Source organism: Calonectris borealis, chromosome 1 (assembly GCF_964195595.1).
Source record: "Calonectris borealis chromosome 1, bCalBor7.hap1.2, whole genome shotgun sequence".
NCBI classification, from domain to species: Eukaryota; Metazoa; Chordata; class Aves; order Procellariiformes; family Procellariidae; genus Calonectris; species Calonectris borealis.
This window is the reverse complement of record NC_134312.1, coordinates 92,918,754-92,942,862: the sequence shown is the minus strand read 5'-3', so window position 1 is coordinate 92,942,862 and position 24,109 is coordinate 92,918,754. Positions and strand designations below refer to the sequence as shown.

General features: G+C 43.4%; 1 protein-coding gene across 2 annotated transcripts in view; it reads left to right on the top strand.

Moving 5' to 3' along the window:
* The first annotated feature begins 4,379 nt into the window (after positions 1 to 4,379).
* GRAMD1C (GRAM domain containing 1C) overlaps positions 4,380 to 24,109 on the top strand; it is a 58,462-nt gene continuing 38,732 nt past the window's right edge. Inside the window, exons 1-2 of one of the 2 annotated variants that reach the window (XM_075166943.1) lie at positions 4,380 to 4,852; positions 6,497 to 6,625. In XM_075166943.1, coding sequence (XP_075023044.1) covers positions 4,778 to 4,852; positions 6,497 to 6,625 — 204 coding nt within the window. In that variant the 5' untranslated portion in view covers positions 4,380 to 4,777. Of the gene's footprint in view, positions 4,853 to 4,896; positions 4,988 to 6,496; positions 6,626 to 24,109 lie in introns of those variants that run through there. The other variant, XM_075166935.1, reaches the window with a different exon arrangement.

Sequence of the window (24,109 nt, the reverse complement as noted above, 5' to 3'; positions counted from 1 at the left end):
TACTAGTTCACTGGTATTCAAATACACAATGCCCTTATCATATCGGCATCTGGCAGCATACCATGCCAAATGCCTTGTTGACTCTGCTTCAAAGCTCTTTTTAAGTCAATCGCTTCATTAGCAGAGTGATGTGTAGGTCCCCTGTCATGCGGGTTGTAGGGCTCAATCCCCGACGGAGAGGAATGCGAGGCTTTTCGGTGAAAGCACTTAAGCTAGACAGAGCACAGAGAAATGCAGCACGGATGATCTTGTTTTAACCTGGAAAAATGATTAGATGATCTAATAGGTCATTGTCATATGAAGTCGGTAGTTCACGGCCAGTTTTCAACCATGAGGGGAGAAAGCTCTCTGAGACTCCCTGTAATGTGACAATGTGCTCCACATTTGCCAGTACTAATAGGGCACCTACTAATCCATCAGCCTCACCTTTACGTAATCTGCAGGTTGATACTTTCCCATGTAAGGCCGTATCGTTGGCTGTGAATGAGAAATACACAAGGCAGGCTGGAAGAGGTGGAGTGACAAAAGGAAAGAATAAAATATACCTGTGTTCTCTTCCAATCCTGGAGCCTCTAACTTACTCTTTGGTGCCTGGAGTAAACCCGAGCAGCCCTGCAAGCTTCTTCTGCCAGCTGCCAACAGCATCGGGGAACCGAAACGGTGGGTGGAGGTCAGTGCAAAATTTGACCTTTCTAGTTTAGCCTTCTCTCCTTTGTTCACACTCAATAGATGGAGGAGAGGTTGTGAGCAAATAGGACTCGATTTCCAACCTACATAAAAATCCTCTCCTGCTGGAATGACTATCTTTCAGGTGGTTTTGTTGGCTTTAGAGCTCAACTTCACACTCAGCTGGTGCCATGAGGGTGCTATACAAGCCGTATCCAGCTCCCAGTCGTTTATGATTAAGTGATCAATGATTGCACATTGCTCATCTTAATTTATATGACTTCTGCCCTGGACTGAGGTTGGCTTTCGCAAATGGATATGAATAACTACCTTGTGACGATAACCAATTGCTAATACATCAGAGAGCCAAAATAGAAATGAAGCTTCTAGCAATGATGATACACAGCGTTTCTTCTTGAAAAAGACAGGCAAACATACTCTTTCCGAACATTTCTATTAGCTAAACAGGAATGTATCTATAAAGAAAAGTATGTTTTAATGCAGTGCACAACACTAGATAGAGTTTTCCTGCATCCTGAGGAAGACCTCAGCAGAAAGTTGCGTTTTTGAATAAAAGAAGAGAACCTCTCAGGCCAAACTCTAGGAATAAGCTATATTTCTTCTAATTAAGGAAGGTGGTTTAGTACTCACCCACCAGCAAGAAGAGGAGGAATGGAGACACTGCAGATCTATAGATCTTCCCAATGTGCTGGCTCATAGTTGCTGAAGTATATGGCCTCACCGTCTCTCCCTCCGGTAGTACAGGCAAAAAAATATGTGTGTGTTATTGCAACAGGACCTCACATTCTGCCCAGTGAATGTCACACTTACTAAAGTTACCACAGCTTCGAGCTCACAGGGCTGTGCCTGCTGCCTGGATGACAGCCACGTTTGAAGTGACAACAATGACTTCCCGGGGGCTGTTCTGATCTCTCCCAGAGAAGATGCCGAAAATGCTCTGAGAGCAGAGGGAAGATAATCTGTTGTTTTTCGCTTTGGCCTTGTATAAACCGGAACTTTGGGCTGAGTACAGACTATCCAGATATTCAAAAGGAGACCTCTCTTCTGCTGAACCCCTCCCTAGTGGAGGTGAGAGGAGAAAGAGCATGGGCTTCATTTTCTGAGCAGCCGGACTCCTATCATCCTAACGCACCATGAAAGGAAGTTACAAGAATGTGGTATCTTTGTGGCTATATGCATATGGTGTTTATAGGTAAAATGTATTCCCCAAAGTATTTTTTTTCAGTGCAGAACAAACCCTTTTTCACCAAAAGTTGATTACTTAAACTCCATTTAAGTAAAGCTCGTCTATGCCACCAGGGTGGAGGGAATAACTGCTAAAGCGGGTGGCCTACCTGTAAAACTAGCAAGTGTGTTCCGGAACGGAGCCTGGGTTTACACAAAGGTACTCACACAGCACTGCTTTGTGGGAAGAGCTGCAGCAGCCCCAGACCCCCACCGTAGCACCCAGCCCCGCCAGCTGTGCTACCGCTGTACCGAGCACGTCCCACTCTTGCTAGCTGGCTGACACCTCTACCCTCAACTACAGGATTAGGGATTATGGCACACCTTATCTAATGATTTTGCATATCTTTAAGACTCTTCAGATAATGGAACTGTACTTGAGTATCCAGTAAAGACTCAATTCCATATCCATTAAAACACATACAAAGCACAATTCAGCTGAGAGAGGCATGAGTATTTCTGCTTTTCTTTGCATTTGAAAGCAAAAAGGACCCCAAAAAAGCTCCCACCACACCATAAGGAAATCTGTCATCATGCTACTGTGATATGGCTTTCTTGAATACGCTTTTAATAAATTCTGTGATCTGCATCTTTGCATGCGGATGCTCCACAATAACTGCTTCAATAAATTCCACATCTGACTTGCAAAACTCTGCTGACCAAACAACATCAAGAGGAACAACCCATTCCTTGAGTGACCGCGTGTTGCTCTACCTTTGATGTGGTGACACCGGTATCAGCGAAAGCAGGATAGGCTAGGACAAGTACGGCTAAAGGAACATAAAAGGCAAATATTTCTTCTCTGCAATGGGTTGGGAGAGTGGGAAGACCTGGGATTACCAGGCAGGAATCACTCCGAAGTAAACTATATATGAAGAAGGGAACTGGGACCAAGTGCAGAGCCACATAGCACTTCAGTAGAAAGCTGGAAGGTAGATCGTGAGGGTCTTCTGAAGGAAGTACTGCCAAAGTGTTAGTGAGCAAAACCAAAATATCTATGAAAGGAGAAAGTTAGAGGAGTCGAAAACAATCAAGAGTTTGAGGAGGGAATAACCAGTAAAGTCAAGGGCACCTGCCAGATCAAGAGGAACAGGGACCAAGTTACTGGCTTAGAGTATTGGCTGTGACTGCGTATCGGAGAAGTCAGCGTGGGAAGATGGAACTGGACTAAAGGCATTCCAAACAGTGCCTGATTTAAACCCAAGTATTTGGTGTGTTTCTAAAAAAACCTTCAAGTGTGTTGTGGTGGACATACTACCATTGTTCCTGCAAATGCTGTTTATGATCATTTCATCCTGTAATAGCAATTCTCTTGTGACTCCTCCATTAAATAGGACATGCCTGAGAAAAACTGTCAGGCCAGCCAGCTTTTAACCAAGGGAATACAAAGGGGTTTTAGTGTTGCTGGCAGCCATCAGTTGAACGTGAAGCTTCTCCCGCTTGGATAACCCAGTATGATTCAGAGAGAATCTCAACTTTTGGACAAAAAGAAAAGTAAATTGGTCCCCTGAGTGTTGTTGAGAAAAGCCTGAAAAATTTGAGCTTCAGATCTAAATCAAGAAAGCAAGCAACAAAAATGAAATAAAACACACATTCTTTTTTACACTTTCTTGTAAATTTTGGAGACTCACAGTCGCTGGTGTTACAGCTGCTCTGTCCGGGCTGATGGCTGGGAGGGGACATCAGCCACAGGGACTTCTGTCACCTTTGCTAACATATCAGCGGGCAGACAGCACAGGGCCCCAAGATGCCCCTCAACCCACTTTCTGGGAAAGCAGTGAGAGAAAAGGAATAGCAAGAAGAAACAGCGCTGCCACACCAGGCTGCTCTACTCCTCCTTCCCTTGGCTATCCATCCATCCCTTTCCGTCATTTACCAGCCAGCCACCCAGCAAGGTAGAGGTTTCTTTTAATGTCACAGGGCTCTTTTTTTCCCTGCAGGGTGTCCTGAGCGCACAGATCTGCAACTCGTCATCGCTCCAGCTGGGTCCCCTGATTTGAGGGGCACTGTTTGGTGCTAACTTGGAGCCCAGCTTTTCAAACCCCTGGGTGCTCACAGTGTGGGCAGAAACCACTTGGCGCTGCTCAGCAGCTTTAAAAAGGAGAGCCTGCGTTTCCTGAGATGAGTTCCCCACCACTTATTTCCTTTATTTTCCACCCCATCCCCTGCTCGGCCTGCAGCCAGCCCGCAGCCTCCGCCTGCTCCCCTGGAAACACCCGCGGGGCAGAGCGGCACAGCCCTGTCCATGCACCTCGGCTGAGGACGCGGGGTCTAACCCTGGCCGGCGCCTCAGACGGCGGCTTCCCCCGGCAGTGCGTCGCGGCGGCAGCGCTTACGAGCGGCCGGGCCCAGGGCGCCGGAGGAGCGCGCAGCTGAGGGCGGGCTTTCCTTCCCCTCTCTCCCCCTAGGTGTCCCCCTGGAGCGGCCTCTCGGCGGTATTTTCCGCTGAACCCCAACCCTCCCTCGTCAGATTTAGGAACCGCTTTGCCTGCCCGGACACTGTTTAATCGACCGCCGGGGCTGTGCGCAAGGGGAGGGCCGTGGGGCGCGGGCCTTTCCCTCAGGAGGGAGGCAGCTAACGCCGCTTCCCCCCGCCCCCCTCCCGCCGACTCCCCGCAGCCAGGACTTTTTCCTGCCACAGTCCTCAAACTTTCCACCGGCTCCGAGGCTTCGTAATTAACCCTTCTGGAGGCCGCTGAAGGGTTTCCTGAGCTGGCCGAGGAGGGGATCAGAGGCGCCGCGGCCCTCTCCGCCCCCCCCCGACAGCTTCCACGCCTGAGGAGCGGCGGCGCCGCCGCTCGCCCTTGGCAACCGCCTCCCGCCCCGGGTCCGCGCCCCGCGGCCCGGCCGGCGCCTGCCCCTTTAAATGGCGGCCGCGGCCCCGCCGTGCGCCCCGCTGAGGCAGTTAGCGGGCGCCGCGCCGTCCTTGCCCCCCTCCATGGTAAGCGCCGCGGTCTGCGCGCCCCTGCCAGCCCCTCTGGCCCCGCCGGCGGGCTCCATGCCCCCGGCCGTTGCCCCGCCGCGGCCCGCCGCCGCGCCGACCCCCGGGCGACCCGGGCGGCGGCGGGCTGCGCAGGTAGGTGCGGGGGGGGGGGGGGCGGGAGCCCCGCTCCTTCCCCCGGGGGACGGGACGGGACGGGCGGGCCGAGGCCGTGGGGGTGCCCCGAGGGCCCGGCGCCGGGGTGGCCCCCGCGGGCAGCGCTGGGAAGCACCGCCCAGGGGTGCGAGGCCGCCGCGGTGCCCCCTGCCGCCATCCCCATCCGCTAAAGTTTTTTGGGGCGAGGCGGGCACGGCCGGGAGGTGGTGGCGGGCCTCCGGGTCCGCGAAGCGCCGGCGCTGTGGGCCCCCGGTGAGGAGGGGCGGCCTGCGTCCCGCGGGGTTGCTGCGGCCCGCAGAGGGAGGGTCCGGGCTCTCGGCTGCCGAGAGCCGCCTGGGGAGAGACGCAGCCGCGTTGCTGTGGCAGCCGCTTAACTCCGGCGATATGGTGGGTCGGGAGCGTCACTCCCGCGGCATTAAGGGGTCTGTCCGCTGTGCGGGAAGCCGGGGCGGTGAGCAGCAGCTGGTGGAAGTTGCAGCGAGTCCTTGTGTTTGCGTGGAAAACCTCTGGAGAGCAGCCCTTCTCTCACGCCACGTAGCCTGGGGTGTCTCCCCGCGGCGGTGGGAGCGTCTCCGCTCTCTGCCTCACCCGGTTACCTTCTCTCGCCCCTAGCCTGGGCCGCGGGCTTGGCTGGAGCCTCGGAGGAGCACTGGCCTGCTGGTGGGGTGTTCGCACTCCTGTCCAGCCATGGGCGTGCGTGTGTGCCGACATGGGTTTGGTTTTGAGTCGCTCTGGACTCGAAACCCAACTTCGTCTCTTACTGATGGATCCTGTAGTATATGTGGTGTTAGTTGTTGGTTAGGGCCCTGGACTGGTTTTGTCCCAGTTTGTTAGGTGGCTTGGGACAAGCATCTTTCCCTTTCTGTGGCTCAGTTTCCCTTCATAAAGTAAAACTGACCTCCCAAGTGAAGAATATTGATGCAAGGGAGAGTGCTACAGAAGAGTGCTTATCTTTTTAATAAGTGATATGGGTAGAACTACCTGCCTCTGACGTGTTGCGCTTGTATTTATATATGACAAAACATACAATTTATAGAGCAGCTAATATTAAGTGTTAATATTTGATGTATTTGTATTATAATAATATATGTCAGTTCTCTGGTAAATGGTAAACACCTGCATGACCTTTCTCAAGTTTTGAAAGGTCCCACAGATTCTAGAGATGTGCTGCATGTTATGCACTGATGTCTCATGTTGATGTTATTCCAGCTCTAAATGTCTGTGCAGCTTCAATGTGCAAGTTGAGTGGCTGCCGTGGAAATAAAATACTCTGATAAAAATGTAAGTAATAATTAAATAGAGTATACTTTGGAAAAAATGTAAAATCAATGAAAAGGCTGTCAGTGGGAAGTATTTCCATGCCACTCACCTTGGTGAAACTAACATGTCAAGTTTCTTTTAATATATAGTTGTTAAATGGATTAACCATCTTCTTATTTCACCTTTCTCCTCTGTTGTTGAATTACATACCTGCGTCTTTGTTCACAGGAAGTTCATGAAGTGGATCATGGTCTTATTAGCCAGCTGCTTGCTGATTCAGAGGAGACTCTTAGTTCGTGCACAGAGAAAATGCAGGGTCCTGCTCAATATAGCTGGAGTGCTGACTGGAGCTTTTGGGTAATGTGTTTTCTTCTAACTTGTGTTTTATCATAAATATATTATATGTATATTTTAATCTATGTGTGTGTATATGTACTAGCTTTATATCCACAATTCTCAAGTTGCTGTGTAGTCATGAATTAGTAAAGCGTTCTCCACCCATGTAGTGAGGTAGGTAATTTTATCATTATCAGCTTACTAAAGTGTAAGCTGAGACTCAGGGGGGTGAAATTGTTTACTTGATGTGATGTATCAAGTTAGTGACAGGACTTCTGGTGTCTGTGCCCAGTCCTGTCTCCCAGTTCCTTGCATGGTTAATTAACCCATCCAATCTCTCTTTATGCTTTTAGAAAGACATTGTTGATGCTTTTTAACAGTAAGGGCTGAATTTTGATTCTCAGTGTTGGGTAGTTCTTCTGATGTGCTTTCCTAGTGTCTGGTTTTTGTCAAGTGAACACATTTGTCTTCCAAAGTGTAAATAAGCTTCCTGTGTTCTGTGTAAAGAATGGAATTAGTGAATACGAAGGGCAGAAAGGAGGGGTTTAATTTTGCTCCTCTCCAGGGAGATGCCTTACTGATAAGTGGAGAGTGCTGTCTTTAATACTCTTCTCATGCTTTTGATGGATTTCTCTCTTTTTTTTTTTTTTTTTCCTCTGCCAATGCCATGAGAGAAGGTAAACTTATGGGTGTAGACTTAGAGTGTGTGTTTTGCTGTTAGTTTGGTGGATGAGTTGCTGCTGTTAGATAGGAAAGGGGAACACTGAACACTTGTGCATGCAGCCACAGGGGCAGGGTAACACCTGATCTTGTGAGAGACTTAGATTCCCTTCCTCACAGCTCTGACAGTCTGACTCAGGTTCTGCATCAGGTGGCCTCAGTAAATTGGCGTGCTTCAGCTTGTGCATAGGAACATCGTTTGGACGACTGTGCCCTTGTCCTGATGAAGTCATCAGAGTGTTCATTGTGCTCAGCAGGTGAAAGATTAAGTAACTAGCAAAGGCCATAGGCAATCTGTGGCAGAGCTGTGAGCAGAACTGGTGGATCAGATTTCCCAACTCCTTATTTATAAATCTAGCATGTATGTCGTTTCATTCCTCCTGTTCAAACTAAGCGGATATCCTAATGGTCAGAACATTGATTTTTGCATCTCAGGCCCTAGCATAAACTTCCCTCCAAAATGCATGTGTACTTTTCAACTGAGCAACCGTAGTCTGGAGCCAATGGAAATGGGACAGGCTGAATGAATCCCAGTAGGTCATAGAATTGCATTGCTAGAGAGTGAGTGCTTGGGTCGTTCAGTATTTTTCTCCACTGTCACTACAGTGACAAAGACGATACAGGGCCGTTCTGCCTGTGCCCAGCTGTATCTCTGTACTTGCATCGATAGCAAATCATGCTGCACAGACATTGTAATGGCTAGCTATGCTCTCATTAGATGGCAAATTAGATTGTGTAAACTAACTCTTGATGGTTTGTATACAACCGTTAATGCAGTTGGTAGTTCATGTGAGGAAGAAACCTCTTTAGATCTTGGGGTCAGTTTGTCGGACTTGCAGTTAGCAACTCACTCTTCCCTTGATAGCTTGGCAATCTAAAATAAAGTCAGTAAAGGGTAATACATGAAGAATATAACTGTTCTATTGGCTTTGCATTTTTAGGTTTGAGACATATGCCGAAGGTTAGAAGTTTCTTTGAACAGAGCTTTAGGTATGGTACAGGGTATTGTGTGTCCTCACAGTGCCACTTTCTGCTTCCTGTAGTAATGCGTGCCTGTAACTTCAGGGGAATGGGATTCTTCAGTGCAGTGGTAGCTGCTAAGAGAGCGTGAGGTGTTCTCCGGTATGATTAAATGGTTGCCTTCTGTCTATGATTTATACTTCAAGACCTCAGTATTTGTTTGAAGTTAGTGTTTATCTGGTTCTGCAAATATGACCTTGCAGTTAAAACAAAGGGATTGTGTAAATACTTGCCTCTTGTAAGATAATGCTGTGGCTTGTAAAGTTCTAGTTGTACCGTTTATGTCACTGATTAGCTTTAAAAACCCTTATCAGCCTAGTTGTAGGAGGCTCTGGTACTCATTTTCTCAGCCTCAAGGGGGCTGAATTTAGAAGTAGCAAGAGGCAGAAAGTCACAAATTCAAGGCAAAAATTAAGATCATCTAATTAAAGTGTTATATCATTGACATCTTTCCCTGCTCTTCTATACAAAAAATGTGTTTTAATAACTTGTATGGTTGATGATCAGCTGCTGAGTATATAAACAAATCATTAAAACTCCCTAAATACTGAGTCATAGTAAATGTGTAGGTGATAACACAGAAGGTAGCTTGTTGCAGTGTGCAAAGCATGTGTCACTAACATTTGGCAAAGGGTGATCTTAGCGTCCTGTGGCAGGTGTGGATTTGTTAAGCTCGTTCCTACTCTTAAGTCAGTGGAACTAAGGAATTGCTACAACAGCAAGGCTAGCCTGCAGTAGCATCCAGGGATCAGCTTTGGTCACCTGGGTTATTAGCTTTGAGAGGCTGCGTGTTTCTGACAGCTTTGGTTTGCTCCAAGGATTCGTTTTTTCTAAGTATGTACTCCTGCTTCTCTGATGATGGAAACCAAATGTGGATGTTAGAGCCTGACTGGTTTGACTTCAATTTTTCATGGATTTGAGTGGGAGTAGGCAGTTGTGCCATGCCTCTGGAAGTCAGGCCAGGTATCATGAATGCTCAATAGGTGCTGCGAGCACATGTAATTAGCAGCAAGCTTGGGCTGGGAGCCTCTGGGATATAATCTCTTTCCTGACTATGGTGAGTGGGGAGAAGGAAGGGTAGCAGAAAAATTAGCAGGGAAGGAAGAAAAGAAGAGAATCTTACTATGCATAATTTTTCCCCCACCAAAAATAATACTTTGGATAGCTTTATTGAAAAATTTTGAGAAAGAATTGATTTTCTGTACTACTATAAGCAATTCTTAAACTGGTAGTGTTGCTAACTGCTGGTTTTAAAGTGGTTGTTTTTTTGGGTTGGTGGCTTTTTTTTTTTTGAAGACCATTCCCTGGAGGTGGACAAAGTTAGACTTTTATAACCTTACTGGAGGAAGAAAAAAGCTTGCTTGCAAACTTAATCTCAGGAGTTTTCCTCTTTACTGGAACCTGTAAAGCTTGCATCTACTTTTGATTAAATGGCTCTAGTTTTGGCAACTGCAAATAGAAATGATGAAAGTCAAAGATGTTTTGGAAATTAAGTTACATCTGGAAGCCCTATCTCAAGATTCTGAATTCACTTTTTATCCTTTTTACACTCTTCATACTGAAATATAATTAAATTTAATATCCTTGGAAGAAGAAACCTGTGAAAATCTTAAGTGTTCTCCTACTGTAATGAAGAAGGTAAAGGTGAATGAGGAAGCTAATGAAAAGGATCCTTGCATCAAAAGTGAGGGTGTTCTGTCTGGGGACTCTAGTTTCTCTTAATAAACAGTCAAAGTTCACATATGTCTACAATAAGAAGAATGCCTGTGGAAAGAAAGAACAAAAAAGTAAGTCCTTCCCTTGCAATGAAAAGGTAGGTGGAAAGAGTTGAAATCAAACGAGCATTTCTCAGAAAATTGCTTTTATCTGGGAGGCTTGTTTAAGAATTTGGAAATGTGAGGTGCCAAGACGATGCTGGAAAGAAAATAATAAGAGGCTTTAAAAAAGCCAATTTGATTGCAATGTAATGTCAGTTTAAAGGATTGGTCAGTGTGAAGGAGTATGACAGTAGAAGCAAATAAATGATACGGTGAAGAGTGGAAGTAAGCCTTTTATTTTTTGTAATGCAAGAACAAGTGAGGTTGCACAAGATTTGGAAAAGAGTTTTGAATTTTGACAAACATGGATTTGGTTTCTATGAAAAAGAGCTAGTCTGTGGGAGCATGTGAGAATACGTATGCCAAGAATACAATAAACATATATGACTCAAACCTGCACAGGAGGGATGCAGATACACATTACAATTTGGAAGATAACTTATTGCAGCACAGATACAAGTTGACATACTTTGGGGCCCAAGACTAGTAAGGGTTAGATGAAATATTTCTTGCATCTATAGTTGTTTGAATGCTCCTTCTGCCTTTCTCTGAAGACTCGTGTTCACTCTGGGAATGGTTTAGTGGGCTTGTTAAATCGGTAACTATGTTTTGGCAGACTGGTATTTAAGGCCCTCTGACAGTTTCTTCATCTCCTGTGTTATATACTTGGTATGTTACTTCTGAAGAAGGCTTTTCTTCTCATCTGTGCCTCCAAATGCTTGGGTTGTGAAGGAGAGACATCATGGCTTGTGACATCCGAGGAGAATTTTTAGCCTCCTTTTTATTTGCTGGTATGAAGCAGTCTGCTAAGGAGGATGAGAATTGGATAAATATTGTAGGTCTCTGAAGAGAATAAAAATCTTAAGTACCCTTACGCTGTTTTTCCTGAAATGTTGTAACTTTAGTATAAATAGCTTTTGTGGTACTTGTAGCACTGGTGCGTTGCTTGTTAACTATCTGGAATCTCTAGAATAGGTACTTTTTTTTAAGCCCTGTGATAGCACTGATTATACAGAAGCAGTGTTTTAAAATGACAAGAAAAGATAAACTGTAGTTCCGACTAGCCCTTGAACATGGCTGATTAGGCTAAAGTGTTTTTCTCACTTATTTTCACCCTGGGAATCTCTTTATTGCTGTTGATGCAGCTCCAAACTGAGCACCAGGGTAGATCTGGCTGCCATCGAGTTTCAGCCTGTTCTGAACAAAGGCTGGCAGTTGGTCCCCTGTCTAAATAAGCTTTCCCTGGCTGCAGCAGTGGGAAGTTCTATATAATAGGAATTATTATTACACACACCTAAAGAATTAGTCTAGAATCTGAAAGTTAAGTTTAATAGATGAGGAATAAAATACTTCAGATCTGTGTGATTTACTTATTTTGTAAGTCACTGGGAGCAAAACCATCAGAAATACAATATATTTCAGAAAATCAGCATGGAGTTGATTGAATGATGATGATATCTGTTTAATGAGAGGGGAGTTCATAGCTTATGGAATGAAAGCTTTAAAAGGCAAATCTAGGAGATGGAAGTTAAGCTCTTTTTTGGTCTTTGGTTTGTTTACAGTTTTGTTCTTCAGTATTTCTGCAAAGAAGCAGTGGTGTAATATTTTCTTTTTCAAGTCTGCTACAGGTGAGCTACTTGCGTCCCTTTGGAGGGAAAGAAGACAGGTAAACAAAACTGTACAGGATGTAATTATTTAGTGGTACATTTAATTAAGTCATTAGCAGCAACTAGGAGTAGAAGATTCTCCAGGAGATGTTTAAGTGTGTGTGTGGGGGGGAATCTGAAATCTTTTGTCAAGGTTTAGATGATTTGGACGCATACTTACCTATCCAAAAACATAAGAGCATTCTAGACAAGAGTATATGGCTTTTCTGCTAATGACTACTCTGGAACTTATATTTTGTCTCATCCTATGCAACAGATGGTTATGCACTAATTGAGCTATGTCAAGATTCCTTGGTGATATCGGCAGCATTTTAGAAATTATGTGGAATAAGTAGGTTTTTTTAGGTAGTGCTTTTTTATTGAAGTTGCTTGCAGAGTCAGTAAAGCCTACACTTGGGGTTAAAGCACAAGCTTTAACTTTGGTAATGTGTTCGGATTGTGTATTTATTACTGCAACCTCCTAAAGCCCCTAGGGAAATGATGGATAAAGTCACTCAGGACTTCAGCTTGCTCATACAAATTCTCAGCTTCTCCTTCTGTTTTCTGCTATGCCTATCCACCAGGACTCAAGATATCACCCCTTGTTCAGAATGGGTGGAGGTATGTGATCATGAACCATGGTGTGTATGTAGCTGTGATCAGCTTGTACTGATACATGTCTCCCAATAGGTAACCCTTTGCATTCCATTTTTGTATAAAGTTGAAGAAAAATTATGTATGGTCTGTCTTTGCTGAGAATGGTTCAATCAAATCTGGTAGCATCTTTTTAATGTAGAAATGACTAACAGTAAAACCTGCGTTTGGTTTCTAAGGTAGAAAAGGAAGAGGTCAAATTAAATATTTCATAAGAAAAATAGTTTTGGGGCAATTGCTTGGGGAGTGATTTCAAATGCAGTAGGGCTAGTGACAGGCTTAGCGAGATGACCAGTGTGATTTATACCAACACAGTTTGGGTAGTTGGCTACAGTCACTACTGCATTAACTGTGTAACTACTGTTGTAGCTTGTCTAATATGCTCCAACAGGTTTTCACTGTAGTCCTGATCCAAAATATGTATGTATCCTTCTATGACTGCTGAAAAGTAAATGGCACAGATCAGTTATGAAATCTGGTCCTGGTTTCGGCTGGGATAGAGTTAAATTTCTTCCTAGTGCTGTGTTTTGGATTTAGTATGAGAAGAATGTTGATAACACAGTGATGTGTTCAGTTGTTGCTAAGTATCCTGTCCTGTCAAGGACAGCTTCCATGCTTCCAAGCAGAGGCTGGGAGGGAACGCAGCTAGGACAGCCAGCCCAGCTGGCCAACGGGGTATTCCATACCATGTGACGTCATGCTCAGTATATGAATGGTAGGCGTGATCCAGGAAGTACCGATTGCTACTTGGTTATCGGTCAGCACGGGTGGTGAGCAATTGCATTGTGCATCACTCATTTTGTATATTCTATTATTATTATTATTGTTATTATTATTTTCCCTTCCTTTTCTGTTCTATTAAACTGTTTATCTCAACCCATGAGTTTTTCTCACTCTTACCCCTCTGATCCTTTCCCTGTCCCACCAGGGTGGGGGTGGGGGAGTGAGCAAGCAGCTGCATGGTATTTGGCTACCTGCCAGGTTAAACTGTGACAGAAGTGCTAAGTGAAAGTGGCGTAAATCTTTTGAGAAATCATATTTTTTCAAAATATATCTTGCTATCACTCTTACTACCAGGAGGATTGTTTGTTTCCTTCATGATCTTTTTTCTGCCCAATATTTGGGTACTGTTACTAAACTTAAATACAGATTGGAGATGCCAGAGTCCGGTTCTGGGAGAGTAAGGAGGGGAAAGTGCAACTGAGGCATGCCATTCTTTTGCTTCTGTGTTTAGCTACTTTTGTATTAAGTAATGTTGGTGGGACTTTGTTGCAAGGAAGGAAGGTAAGGAAGATCAGAGTTCAGAAGTAATAGCTTATAGTTACTTTATTTATAGGTTCACACACCACACACCCCCCCCCGCCTCGAGTCTGGATTTTTTTCCCCTACTTATTAAATGGATCAAGTAAGTCTAAAGACAAGCAGTTTGATTTCCCCACCCCATGCCCTCCATTACTTAGGCAGCCTGCAGTGAAAGATCAGGTGAAGGAACAGATGTTCTTAACAAATAACATTGGCTAATTGTTTTGCACACATGCTGTAGGAAGAAATATGAGTCAGATGAAACTGCTGTTCAGAAAGGAATGTATTCTTTATCCAAAAGGAAATCATCTTGACTGAGCTTTTAATTGCCATTGCATCATACTAGTTGGTACGCTTATGGCTGTTGAAACCTGGACAATGTAGTTACAGGACTTGAAATTAAACTGGGGAGCAAACAAATTGTCTGAGCTAAAGGATAACTTGGTGTTGGGAGGGTGACAAACTAATTTCAATTACACAATGTTAAAATAGTAACTGCAGAGTTCACGCAAACACACTTGGTTTATTTGTGTTAAGTTTGTTTTAGAACTTGATGTATCAGGGGATTTGGGGTTTTGTTTGTTTGTTTTTTAATCCTTTAAATCCTTAAAAAAAGTTGGGTTTTTTTAAAATCTTTTTAGTAATTTTATCACTAATCCTCGTGATAAAATTACTAAAAAAAAAAAGATTGCTTGAATGCTGCATCTTTGAAGTCAGGAAAGTAGGTACAGATCCACAGTTTTTCCCTAAAATGAAAAGGAACTAGGCGCTTAAGACTTGTGAACTTGGCTTGTACTAGTGTCTTGGGGAGGCAGTATGAAACATGGTCTTTGGCAGAGGCATTACAGGCATAATTTTGCTACCAGGTCCAAAGAAGTTATTGCCAGCTATGGATTGTATGGATGAGGATGCTGAGTAAATCTGAGATTGGAGCATCTTGCCTCCTGGAAGAGCTAAAAGCACCTTAGTTTCTGATTCAGAGTTGGGGAAGATGTTTTTCTGTGGAAGTGTCCAAATCTCTTGAACTTTTTGCTTAACCTTCTTATTTAAAACTTAAATGTTTGTTTCATCAAAACTCAGAGGTACTTGGTAGCAGTTATATAAATAATTGTATTTGAAACTGAAATGATCAGCCTTATTGCTAACTGCAAACTTCCAGACTCAGGTGTTTAACCAGCTGAAGGTGGTGTTATCTTATAAACAGGAAATGCACTTAAACTACTTTATGCTTATGCTACTTCTGAGGCCTGAGTCACACTGATACCCAGGCTTTGGCAGGGGCTTTCTGAGATCACTTGGAGTCCTCTTACTGTCTTTCTGATGGAAAGAAATCACCAATGAATATTTTTCTGTATAGATTTGCCTCCCAATATCTTGCTGTTCTTTCAGCACACAGAGATTCCCTGTGATGCATCCTAGCTTTGCTTTGGGAAGGTAGAATAGTTGCCTGTTTTTCTGGTGAAACTAGTTCCAGCTTATTTACATATGTAGCTGATCTTGACAACAGAACTGCGGGCCATCTAAAGCGCCACCACCCAGGTAGGTGCACAAAAACAACTGCTTCATCCTAGCGAGCAGCTGTGGCTGGCAGAAAGACTGTAATTGAACACAATGGGGCCATATTTATCTTCTCCTTTCAGGCATTCAGATTTTAAATCTGATTATACGAGTGATTAAAATGCCTTGAAATGCATTTTTCTGTTTCTTCTTTCAGCTTCCTCAGTAGGGCTGTGCTAGGAGAGGGATCTCTCTTCCCTGCTGTTGAGTGAGTCATTAGCTCTATCTTCAGCCAAGTGCCCAAGGGGATCTGACATGTAGGAGGCTGGGCCTTCAGTGAGCGAGGTGGATGCAGCGTAGAGACACCTGCCTCCTCTCCTGCAGCTCTGAAACCCTGTGTGTGTGGTGATAGCTTCTAGGGACCTAGTCTTGCAGCTGGGGATGGATGGGTGGTGCCACACAGCAAAGAGGGGGTCCACAGCCCCTCGCTGCTATAGTGGTTCGCGGTCTGCGTGAGGTGAAGCTCGTATGCAGCCTGCTGTTTCCTGCGTAGTCCTCCTTGCTTCCAGAATGGTCCCCTACACAAACTGCAGTTGGAGCATGACTTAATTTAGTTACTCGCAGAAATGCAGCAGACAGATCCTAGGTAGGACAGTTGGAAGGGGACAGACAGCACAAAGAAAGCGGAGTAGACATGTGCCTGGTGTTTTCATAGCAGGCAGAGAGATCTGATGGGCATGCAAAGCCCTATATCCCTTGCCTCAAAATGACTGCTCTGTGCCTACGGAGGACTCGGCTCTGAGTAGCTGGTGAAGGGGTGGATGGTAGCATACTCATTTTGGGAGCTTGGGTGTGCATGAAGCATACCCTGATCTCCTCCCCTCCCTGCTCTGGAGCTCAGACTGAGGAGGTCTCTTAGCAAGGGCTTGACTTATAAAGCGGACAATGGCCAAGTCTTGTGTGAGAGTAGATTTGGGTCCACACCGAGTTACCAGGTGTAGATGTACTCTATCTTTAAGACTGGTGCATAGTCTGTGCATGGGCTGTAGCCTTCAGTGACGCAGGGAGGAGGAGCACTGAGCATTGAGTGCTCCTTTCCAAGCTGGTGTTTCCCTGGTGATGGTACTTTACTCTGCTGTCCCCTTTGGGACTCTGTGAACTTGAAATGACCTATGCTACTGCAGTCTGCCTCCCAAAATCCGTTTGGATGATAGTGATTTTAGATTGGAGCTGGGCAGCTCTACGCCTCCCCCACCTCTTAAGTTTTCTTTGACAACTTGCTGCAGCATTTGTGTGCATGTTCTGCAAGGCTAGTGTGTTTCAACCTGTTTTCTGAGCTGGCATGCAAGCAGAGTCTGGCAGAACGCTAGCTAGCTTTGCTGGATGGTGTCCAGCACCGGCTCTGAGCAAGTGGGTGAGAGAGGGGGGAGCCGTAGAGGCTGCCTGAGTGTTGGCCAGGGATTTGCATGGGTTGGAACAGGCTGCAGGCAGCTAGGGGAGGAGGTGTGTGTAGGGGGTGTGTGTCTTCTGACTTTACATTAGCTTCATGCCTCAGTCAGTTTTATTTCTGAAATGGAGCATATGCTTTGCTCCTCACTGTACGTGTCAAACTTGATATTTTATATCTAAATCAGAGTTGTTACGACAATACATTGGCTTCACCATTTAAAAATGCTTTAGAACGCTTCTTTGCAGAAAGTAACTACTGAATACTACAAAGCAATTGCTTCAGAATAAGCAGGGGATATTCTCAATCCAAACTTCCTTTTTTTTTTTCAGGGAAAAGTCAATAATACTACTAATGACAAGAGGCTTTCTTACCATTGATAAGAAGGCCTTCTCAGCTGTAACATGTTCCCAGCAGGCTTAGTTTTTTGTATGCTTGAAGTGTATTTCCTCCTGTGTTTGCAAGATGCATATTCAGTAGGTGCTGTTCCCTTTTGATAGAGGGTACTTAGGAAAACTATATCCTGAGCTGTCATCTGGTAATGTGTATAGTTAAATTGCACCTCCATTGAGTGGAGAGTAGAGCCCTGTGAGGTTAAATATAGACCTTGTTGAAGTAGCTTCAGCTGAACCCTATTTCAATGAAATGTAGTGGCTGTGAAATTGAGCTAATACTGGTGGGATCTTGAAGGAGAAACTTGGGAGAGGTCCTCATGTGTTCTGAACTGAAATACTTTGTTACAAAATTTTTCCAGATCTCTTCTACTGTTTTTCTAAAGAACATTAACAAAAAAAAAAATCTTTAACTGGTTGTGCAACTTAAAAGTATTTCTTCGAAGAACTTTACATGTTTCATCTTTTTAAACATTATGTCTGAATTTTCTTTCTGCTTGGGAAGGAAGCCAAATTTTAAAATTCTTCACAAAAAATGATACTTTTGTTCTATTTCTAATTATATAACCTGATGTTAGCAGCATAGTATCCAGTATTTCATATGATGCTAAATTTTCTTGTCTGTCAGAATCGTAATTGTGACAACTTTGGTTGTGGATTTTGTAGGGTGTTTTCCAAGCTGTGCTGCAACATTATTTGATATTTGTACTTACATAGGTAGAGCTCAAGTATAAGACCTTCTTTCCTGCTCTTGGAAGGACAAGGTGGCTGGTGAGGTGCAGGAGATGACCAGGCCGTTTTGTGAGCAGGATTCCAGTCCAGCCGAGTTCATGTCACACTGTGGGGTAAACAGTTGTGATACAGGCCTCTCTGGTCAGTAGCTGACCAGAACTGCTTTTCAGAAGAGCAGGGTCTTACCATGTGTCAGGTCAGCGATGTCTTGATGAGGCTGATGCCCACAGAGGAGCTGGTGAGGGCTGGACTACTGTCGAGGTGCCGTCTGTGGGACAAAAGTGGAGGAACAGATAAGGCAGGGGAGTGCGTGACAGCACTTTTTATGTACTAGACCCAGTCTTTAAAATAAATAGGAGCAGTCTCCCTTTTGGAAGTACCTAATTCAGTCAGTTTCATGACACGGGGTGTCACATACTTTGTAAGTGGGTATCCAATATTTCAGAAGCTCTCCATAATGAAATAGTTCTGAGGAGTTTCTTCCTACATGGATTTTTGGAAGCTACCGGTGTTAGTGGTAAATAATAGTCTGTCTAACATTTTTAATGTGCCTGCCCATGCATCTGTGAGAATTAGTTAATAGTAACATCATTCTGGGGGGACTAGGGACTCCATCGTTAGCCTTGTCTATAGGATCTCATAGGATTTAAAAAACAAAACAACCCCAAACAAACAACAAAAAAACCCCACCCAAAAACCACAAAACCCCCCAACAAACAAAACCCTAGAAAATACAGTAGCTTGAGTATTTGCTCGTGCCCTGTATTTTAATAACCCTTCTTTGAATTTCCAACAGAAGAAAGACAGTTGCACCAAAATTCTTGCGGGATGCAGCTCTGCCTGTACACAGATGCCACTGCAGGAGAACTGCCATTGGTTTGTTTTCTGCTCAGTCACTAAGAAATGTTAAAATCTTTCTCCTTCAGCCTCTGCAAATAAGAGAGGGGCTGGGCCACAGAAGGGGACGTAATAAGCCTAGTGCACAGCCCTGTGCCTGCCAGTGGCCCACTGGAAGAGTGCCCTGTACTTATGAGAATCCCCTCTCCCGACAAGTTAAGGGTAAATGAAGGAGAGCATATAATGAATGTCAGTAAAATAGTCCGGGCTCCTTAAACTCTTCCCCCTCCCACTGTGACTATGAGCTTGTTTCCATTTCCTTGAGAGCATGGGAACTTTTGGAAAGCAGGCTCCTAGGGAATACAATGGCTGAGCCAACCCTGGCAACAGTTGCTTGTTTTTCTTTTTTTTTTTTTTTTTTGTTGACATGCCTTGTATAACCTATGAATTAAATACAGCTATGTGGATAACCAGGTGTGATCAAATACCTCCTTTTTTAAAAAAACTAAAGCGGACGCTCTGTACACATCCAGTCCCAAAGTGCACAGTGTACTGTACACAGCACAGTAAGTCACCCGAAGTAAGGTGGTGCTGATCTTCAGGTCCTGTGAGAGGTTCTTTCCCAGTGCAAGTTTAATGGTTTTGTGCTTCAAGAGAAAGAAAAGAACAGTAAGTTACTGCTAGTAAAGCTTATGAGTACTCAATAACTGAGAGTTATTTGTAAAACAAAGTTTTTTTGTGATTCTGTCAAGGAATGGTTAGTGAAAATAGATCACTAAGTGATCTGGATGGATCCAGAGAATGGATCCGGACTGTTTGCTTGTGACAGGGTAAACAGAGAACAAGTCTGACACTTTCAAAATACATCCTCGTGCTTGTTTTTGGAAGAAATGGAAATCTGTGCCCTAGAACTGTGAAAAGATAAGGGAGACTGGTAGTCACATGGACGTGAGCTTCCACTGTGGTTCTGTGCCTAAAAGCAAGTGTGAATCGGATTTATGTGTGTTTGCAGTGACTCCTGCAAGGCTACGTCTAACTCAAGAAGCACATTGAAAATAGGGGGGATTCAGAAAAGCCATGAGAATAAGTCTGAAAAAAAATCTTTTTGCTAGTAGACTTGAGAAACTTAATCCGTACCCCAAAAGAAGATATGGGATAACTTGCTCACAATCTGAAAATAATTCGCAAAGTGAAGATAAGATTAATCAACAGACCACTAGAAGAACTGTCCATAGCTAAGATGGATTTTTCCATCAGGGGTGACTTTTAATTTAAGAAGGTAAAAATTTTTTTCCTTTCCCAAAGGGAAATGTGGTCACTGCAGCTCTGGTTTTAAAGCAGGAGCTAAACTGTGGGATAGCTGTGGCTTGTGCATTATAGATTAGATGGGATGGTCATAATGAACTTTTCTGGACTGGAGAAATGACTGTAGTGGGATCAACATTTCTCTGATGGAAAGGCTTGTCAGATTTGGCACGTTTTACAGGTAGCCTCAGCAGAGAGGCTGTCATCTTAGTGTGCCATGGGAGTTGTTCTTGTGTTTATAGGTAAGTCCACCTGAATCTGTTTTGGAGTATGTGAAGTCTTAAGTTTGCCTGCCTTATACTGTTAAATGAAGCTTTTGTTAGGGCTGTTAACTTAGCTCTCTCCTAGCCTAGTGAGGCTTTAGACTCACTGAAAGTGGGGTGTTGGTTTGTTTTGTTTGTTTTTATTTCTCCCTTACCAGATAAGTTTCAAGAATACTTGTAGTCTAAAGTAGTCTTTTTGTATAAAATCAAACTCCTTTCTGACTATGTTTGTTCTTCTGGAGGCTGTTTTCTTTTTCTTTCTCCTGATGCTAAGCAAGATTTTAGATGAGTTTGAAGAGGGGGGGAAAACAATGCATTCTTCAGTAGAAATGCAACAATTTTTGCCAGGATATTTAAGGTTTGTTTTAATGTGCTAGTGTAGGATTAAAAGTGCTTTCATCCTAACCTTACTAATATCTCCAAATTTGTTTTCGATCATGCCTAGAAACTTCATAGGAAAGTACAGGCCAAGCTCTTCTGTCTTTGTGGAATAGTACATCAGGTGGTCCTTAAGTGGAATGTAGAGATAGTGGCGTGGATTTGCTTGCTTGTAGACAGAGGAGCAAAGCCGTAAGTCTCATTGGCCGTGTTTTGATGGTTAAGTGAGGCTTCTGACCATAAAAGGGGAGCAGGTCAGGCAGCTTGCTTATAGGCTTGTTTGATTTTAGGACCCCAAGCACTTGGTAGTAACTGATACCAAGACTGAAGCCCCGTGGGAAGCACGTGTGCATCTCTTAAAATGAGGTGACATCAGAGTTGTATTACTCTAGTGGTGAGGTCAGCTGTGTTCTCAGCTGTTTGTATTCATAGCTGCATGTCAGAATTATAGAACGCAAATTGTCAGGTAACGTGGTTTTTGTAGTGTCTCAAAACAAGGGAAAAACACTAACAAAGCAAATGCAAAATTATTACTGTCATTAGCAAACGTCAAAAAATGTGCACACCTTTCTGCTGAGGTTGATTGACTATTTGCATGCTTAGTTATATGTGCAATCAAATAATTTCCTAACTATTAGCATTTTTGCTGTACTCTTGGGAGAATATGTAGCTTAATTTTCCTCCGCAGTTTGCTAAAGGGCTCAAATTATTTGCAATGTCCACACTTTGAAGATGTAAATGTGAAGGGAAGCTGTTTTGTAACAAGCTTCTATCATATAAATAACTCAGCTTAGTCCTGTTTAAGTTAACACATTTTTTTCTGGAACATGACTTTATATAGTTGGACTCTAGTCCATTTCTAAACAAGGTACGAGAATCACTTGGTTATGTGTCTTCAAGTAGTATCTGGTTCTTGCATAACTGTCTTCTGTAAAACTTTCTGAATGAGGCTGAAAAGGTTTTTCTGCTTATGCTATTTTACAGGTTTCTGGTATATTTTGTGGCTTCAGGTAAAGAATGTTAATATGTTGTCGGCCGGACTTAATTTTCTTAGTGATTAAATATAGCATATCCATAAGTGCCTAAGATATCCTGAGGCAAAGTGTTTCCTGATGACTTGCAATTAAAGTTAGAAATATGCATGTGTTAAAAATGAGTTGCTGTTTTCATCTCTTAAACGTCATACTACAGCCTAATTTATGCCTTTCTTCTTTTAATATTTGATGGTAAGTTTTGTAACCCAGAGGTGGCAACCTGCCTCAAATGCTGCCTCGTCTTGAATATTATTATGGTGATGGAGAGATACTGTATTCATAGAAATGGAAACGTCTTATTTTCCTCACTTTAAGGAAATTGATAGTGCCAATAGCGTTAATTTGTCCCAGTTGTTTCCCAAGTCCATTGAGTGATCTGTTAATCACGAAGCCACATACTGAGTGCGTAATAATTAGAGATCTAAGTGAGCTAGTTTTCATACAACGTAAGGAAAAGATAAGGTTAAAAAGCTTCAATGTGCTCACTTTTCTTGTGCTGATTAGATAAAGATTCAGAGCTGGCTCTTCATAAATGTCGTAAGAGCTCAGCAGAAATCTGCAATTAATAAGAGGATTTCTTGTAGCCTATTTGTCACTTGTGACAAAGAACACTTAAATGCCAGCAAGGGTTTCTCAGACAAGCTAAAGCAGATTTTATGATCTAGAGAAATTCCATTTCTAAGTAAAACTCAAGATACCTTGGAGCTGTTGAACTGGCAGATTCAGGCACTAAAATAAACGTCTCTGTGATACTGTAATGTTCCTATGCTCCTCTTCCTGATTCCTTTTGTCTTATAACCACAAAAATGCTTAAATTCAGTGTAGCTCTTATCTATCCTCTTATCTATTATCTTATCTGTATACAGCGTGTTTGAGAAAGTACTTCCCTCCTTAAAAGCATGGCTTCTTAAATCATGGCTTTGTAAATCAGGCTTGAAGATTATGAACTTTTTTTTGCTCTCATGGCAGACCAGTTCTTTTTTCCCCTTGTATGTTAGCACTGTCCTCACAAGCTCAGACTTCAGTCAGTTGAGGTATGACTGTGTAAACTGTAGGGTCTCTGGAACTACAAGTGGCAACTTTACAAGATCTGAGTTAGCTTTTCATTCTTCTCCATGTCTCTTTCCAGAGTAATTGCGAAGAACTCAGTTTCTTGAAAGTGGTGCAGTCATTGGATGCCGTTTCAGGTGATCAGTTAAAAGCGTGCATTTCAGGCACGATGTGGCAAGGCCAAGAAACCATAGCCTATCTACTTTAGTACATGACATGCTCTTCAAGAATGTTATTTTCATAGTCTCAGAAACAGCTGAAATATAACTGGAAGCATACAGCTTAGAGGACGTTGCCCTGTTAGTTGCACCTAAAGCTTTCATGCTTACTTTTCTCAGAAGAGTAGGGATGGATGTATTTTCTGTCTGTCTCCCTCACTGCCTTTTTTACATTGCAATGCTCAGAATATTAGTGGACAGCAAATACGTACTCACCTATGGTCAGACATAAACTCTTTCTTTTATTGATGGTAATAGAAGGTAACATTAACATGTTTTTTTAAAGTTGAACTGAGTCAGGGCGACTTTGCCCTCTCCTGTGTTATATGCACTTAAACAGCTGACCTTGAAATAGCACTTATGTGTTCTTGTGGTCAAAGAGCTCAATTCTCAAGTATAGGTAGATGACAGATCATTGCGGGGGGCGGAACGGGTGGTGGTGTTCAGGGAACTTTTGAACTGCAAGAAGCAGGAATCTCTTCTGTGGAAAATAGCAAAATGTGAGAATCTTGATGAGGTGGGGCACTACTGGCACTAGTTTATTAAAAGACCCTCAAGATGAGGATAAGTCTGTCTTTGTTCTGGGATTGTTTTGACAACAAGCACAGACATAATGAAAGGGTAGTGACCAACTAACATACTGCAGGAGTGTGCTAAAACTGGGTGGTTTTTTTTAGTAAACATGCTGCAAGGTAATACAGTCAAAAGTGGTTCTTTGCCTTCTTTCTTCTTTCTTCCCCCACCCTAAACGTAAGTAGCCACTGATCTTATGGAAGAGATGGGTTTAATGTTGAATGTCAAATTTTGGAGTAATGCAAGTGCTCAAGGAGAGAATAGCAGCCATGTGCTTAAGATCTTTAGAAAGGTTAAACAAAAAAAAAAAGATGTAAAAGAGGCCTTTATAGTATATTTGTACCTGGTTTTGGTACCACTTGAAAGTGACTTCTTCCTATCTTAGTTGTAGTCCAGCTGAGTCATTGCCTTATACAGCATTTGGTTAGGACAGCCCCTAAAATAAGTGGCCAATGTCTGTTAAGAAAAAAATACGGCCTTGTTATTACTGCAAAATGAAAAACGGGGTTTTTACAGTGGAATCGTTTCTGGAGAACATGCTGAAGCTCTTTATTTGAATGGGAGTGGGGGCATTTGTTTATAAGAATAAGGAATTAATCCATCAGGATTAATCTTCTTTG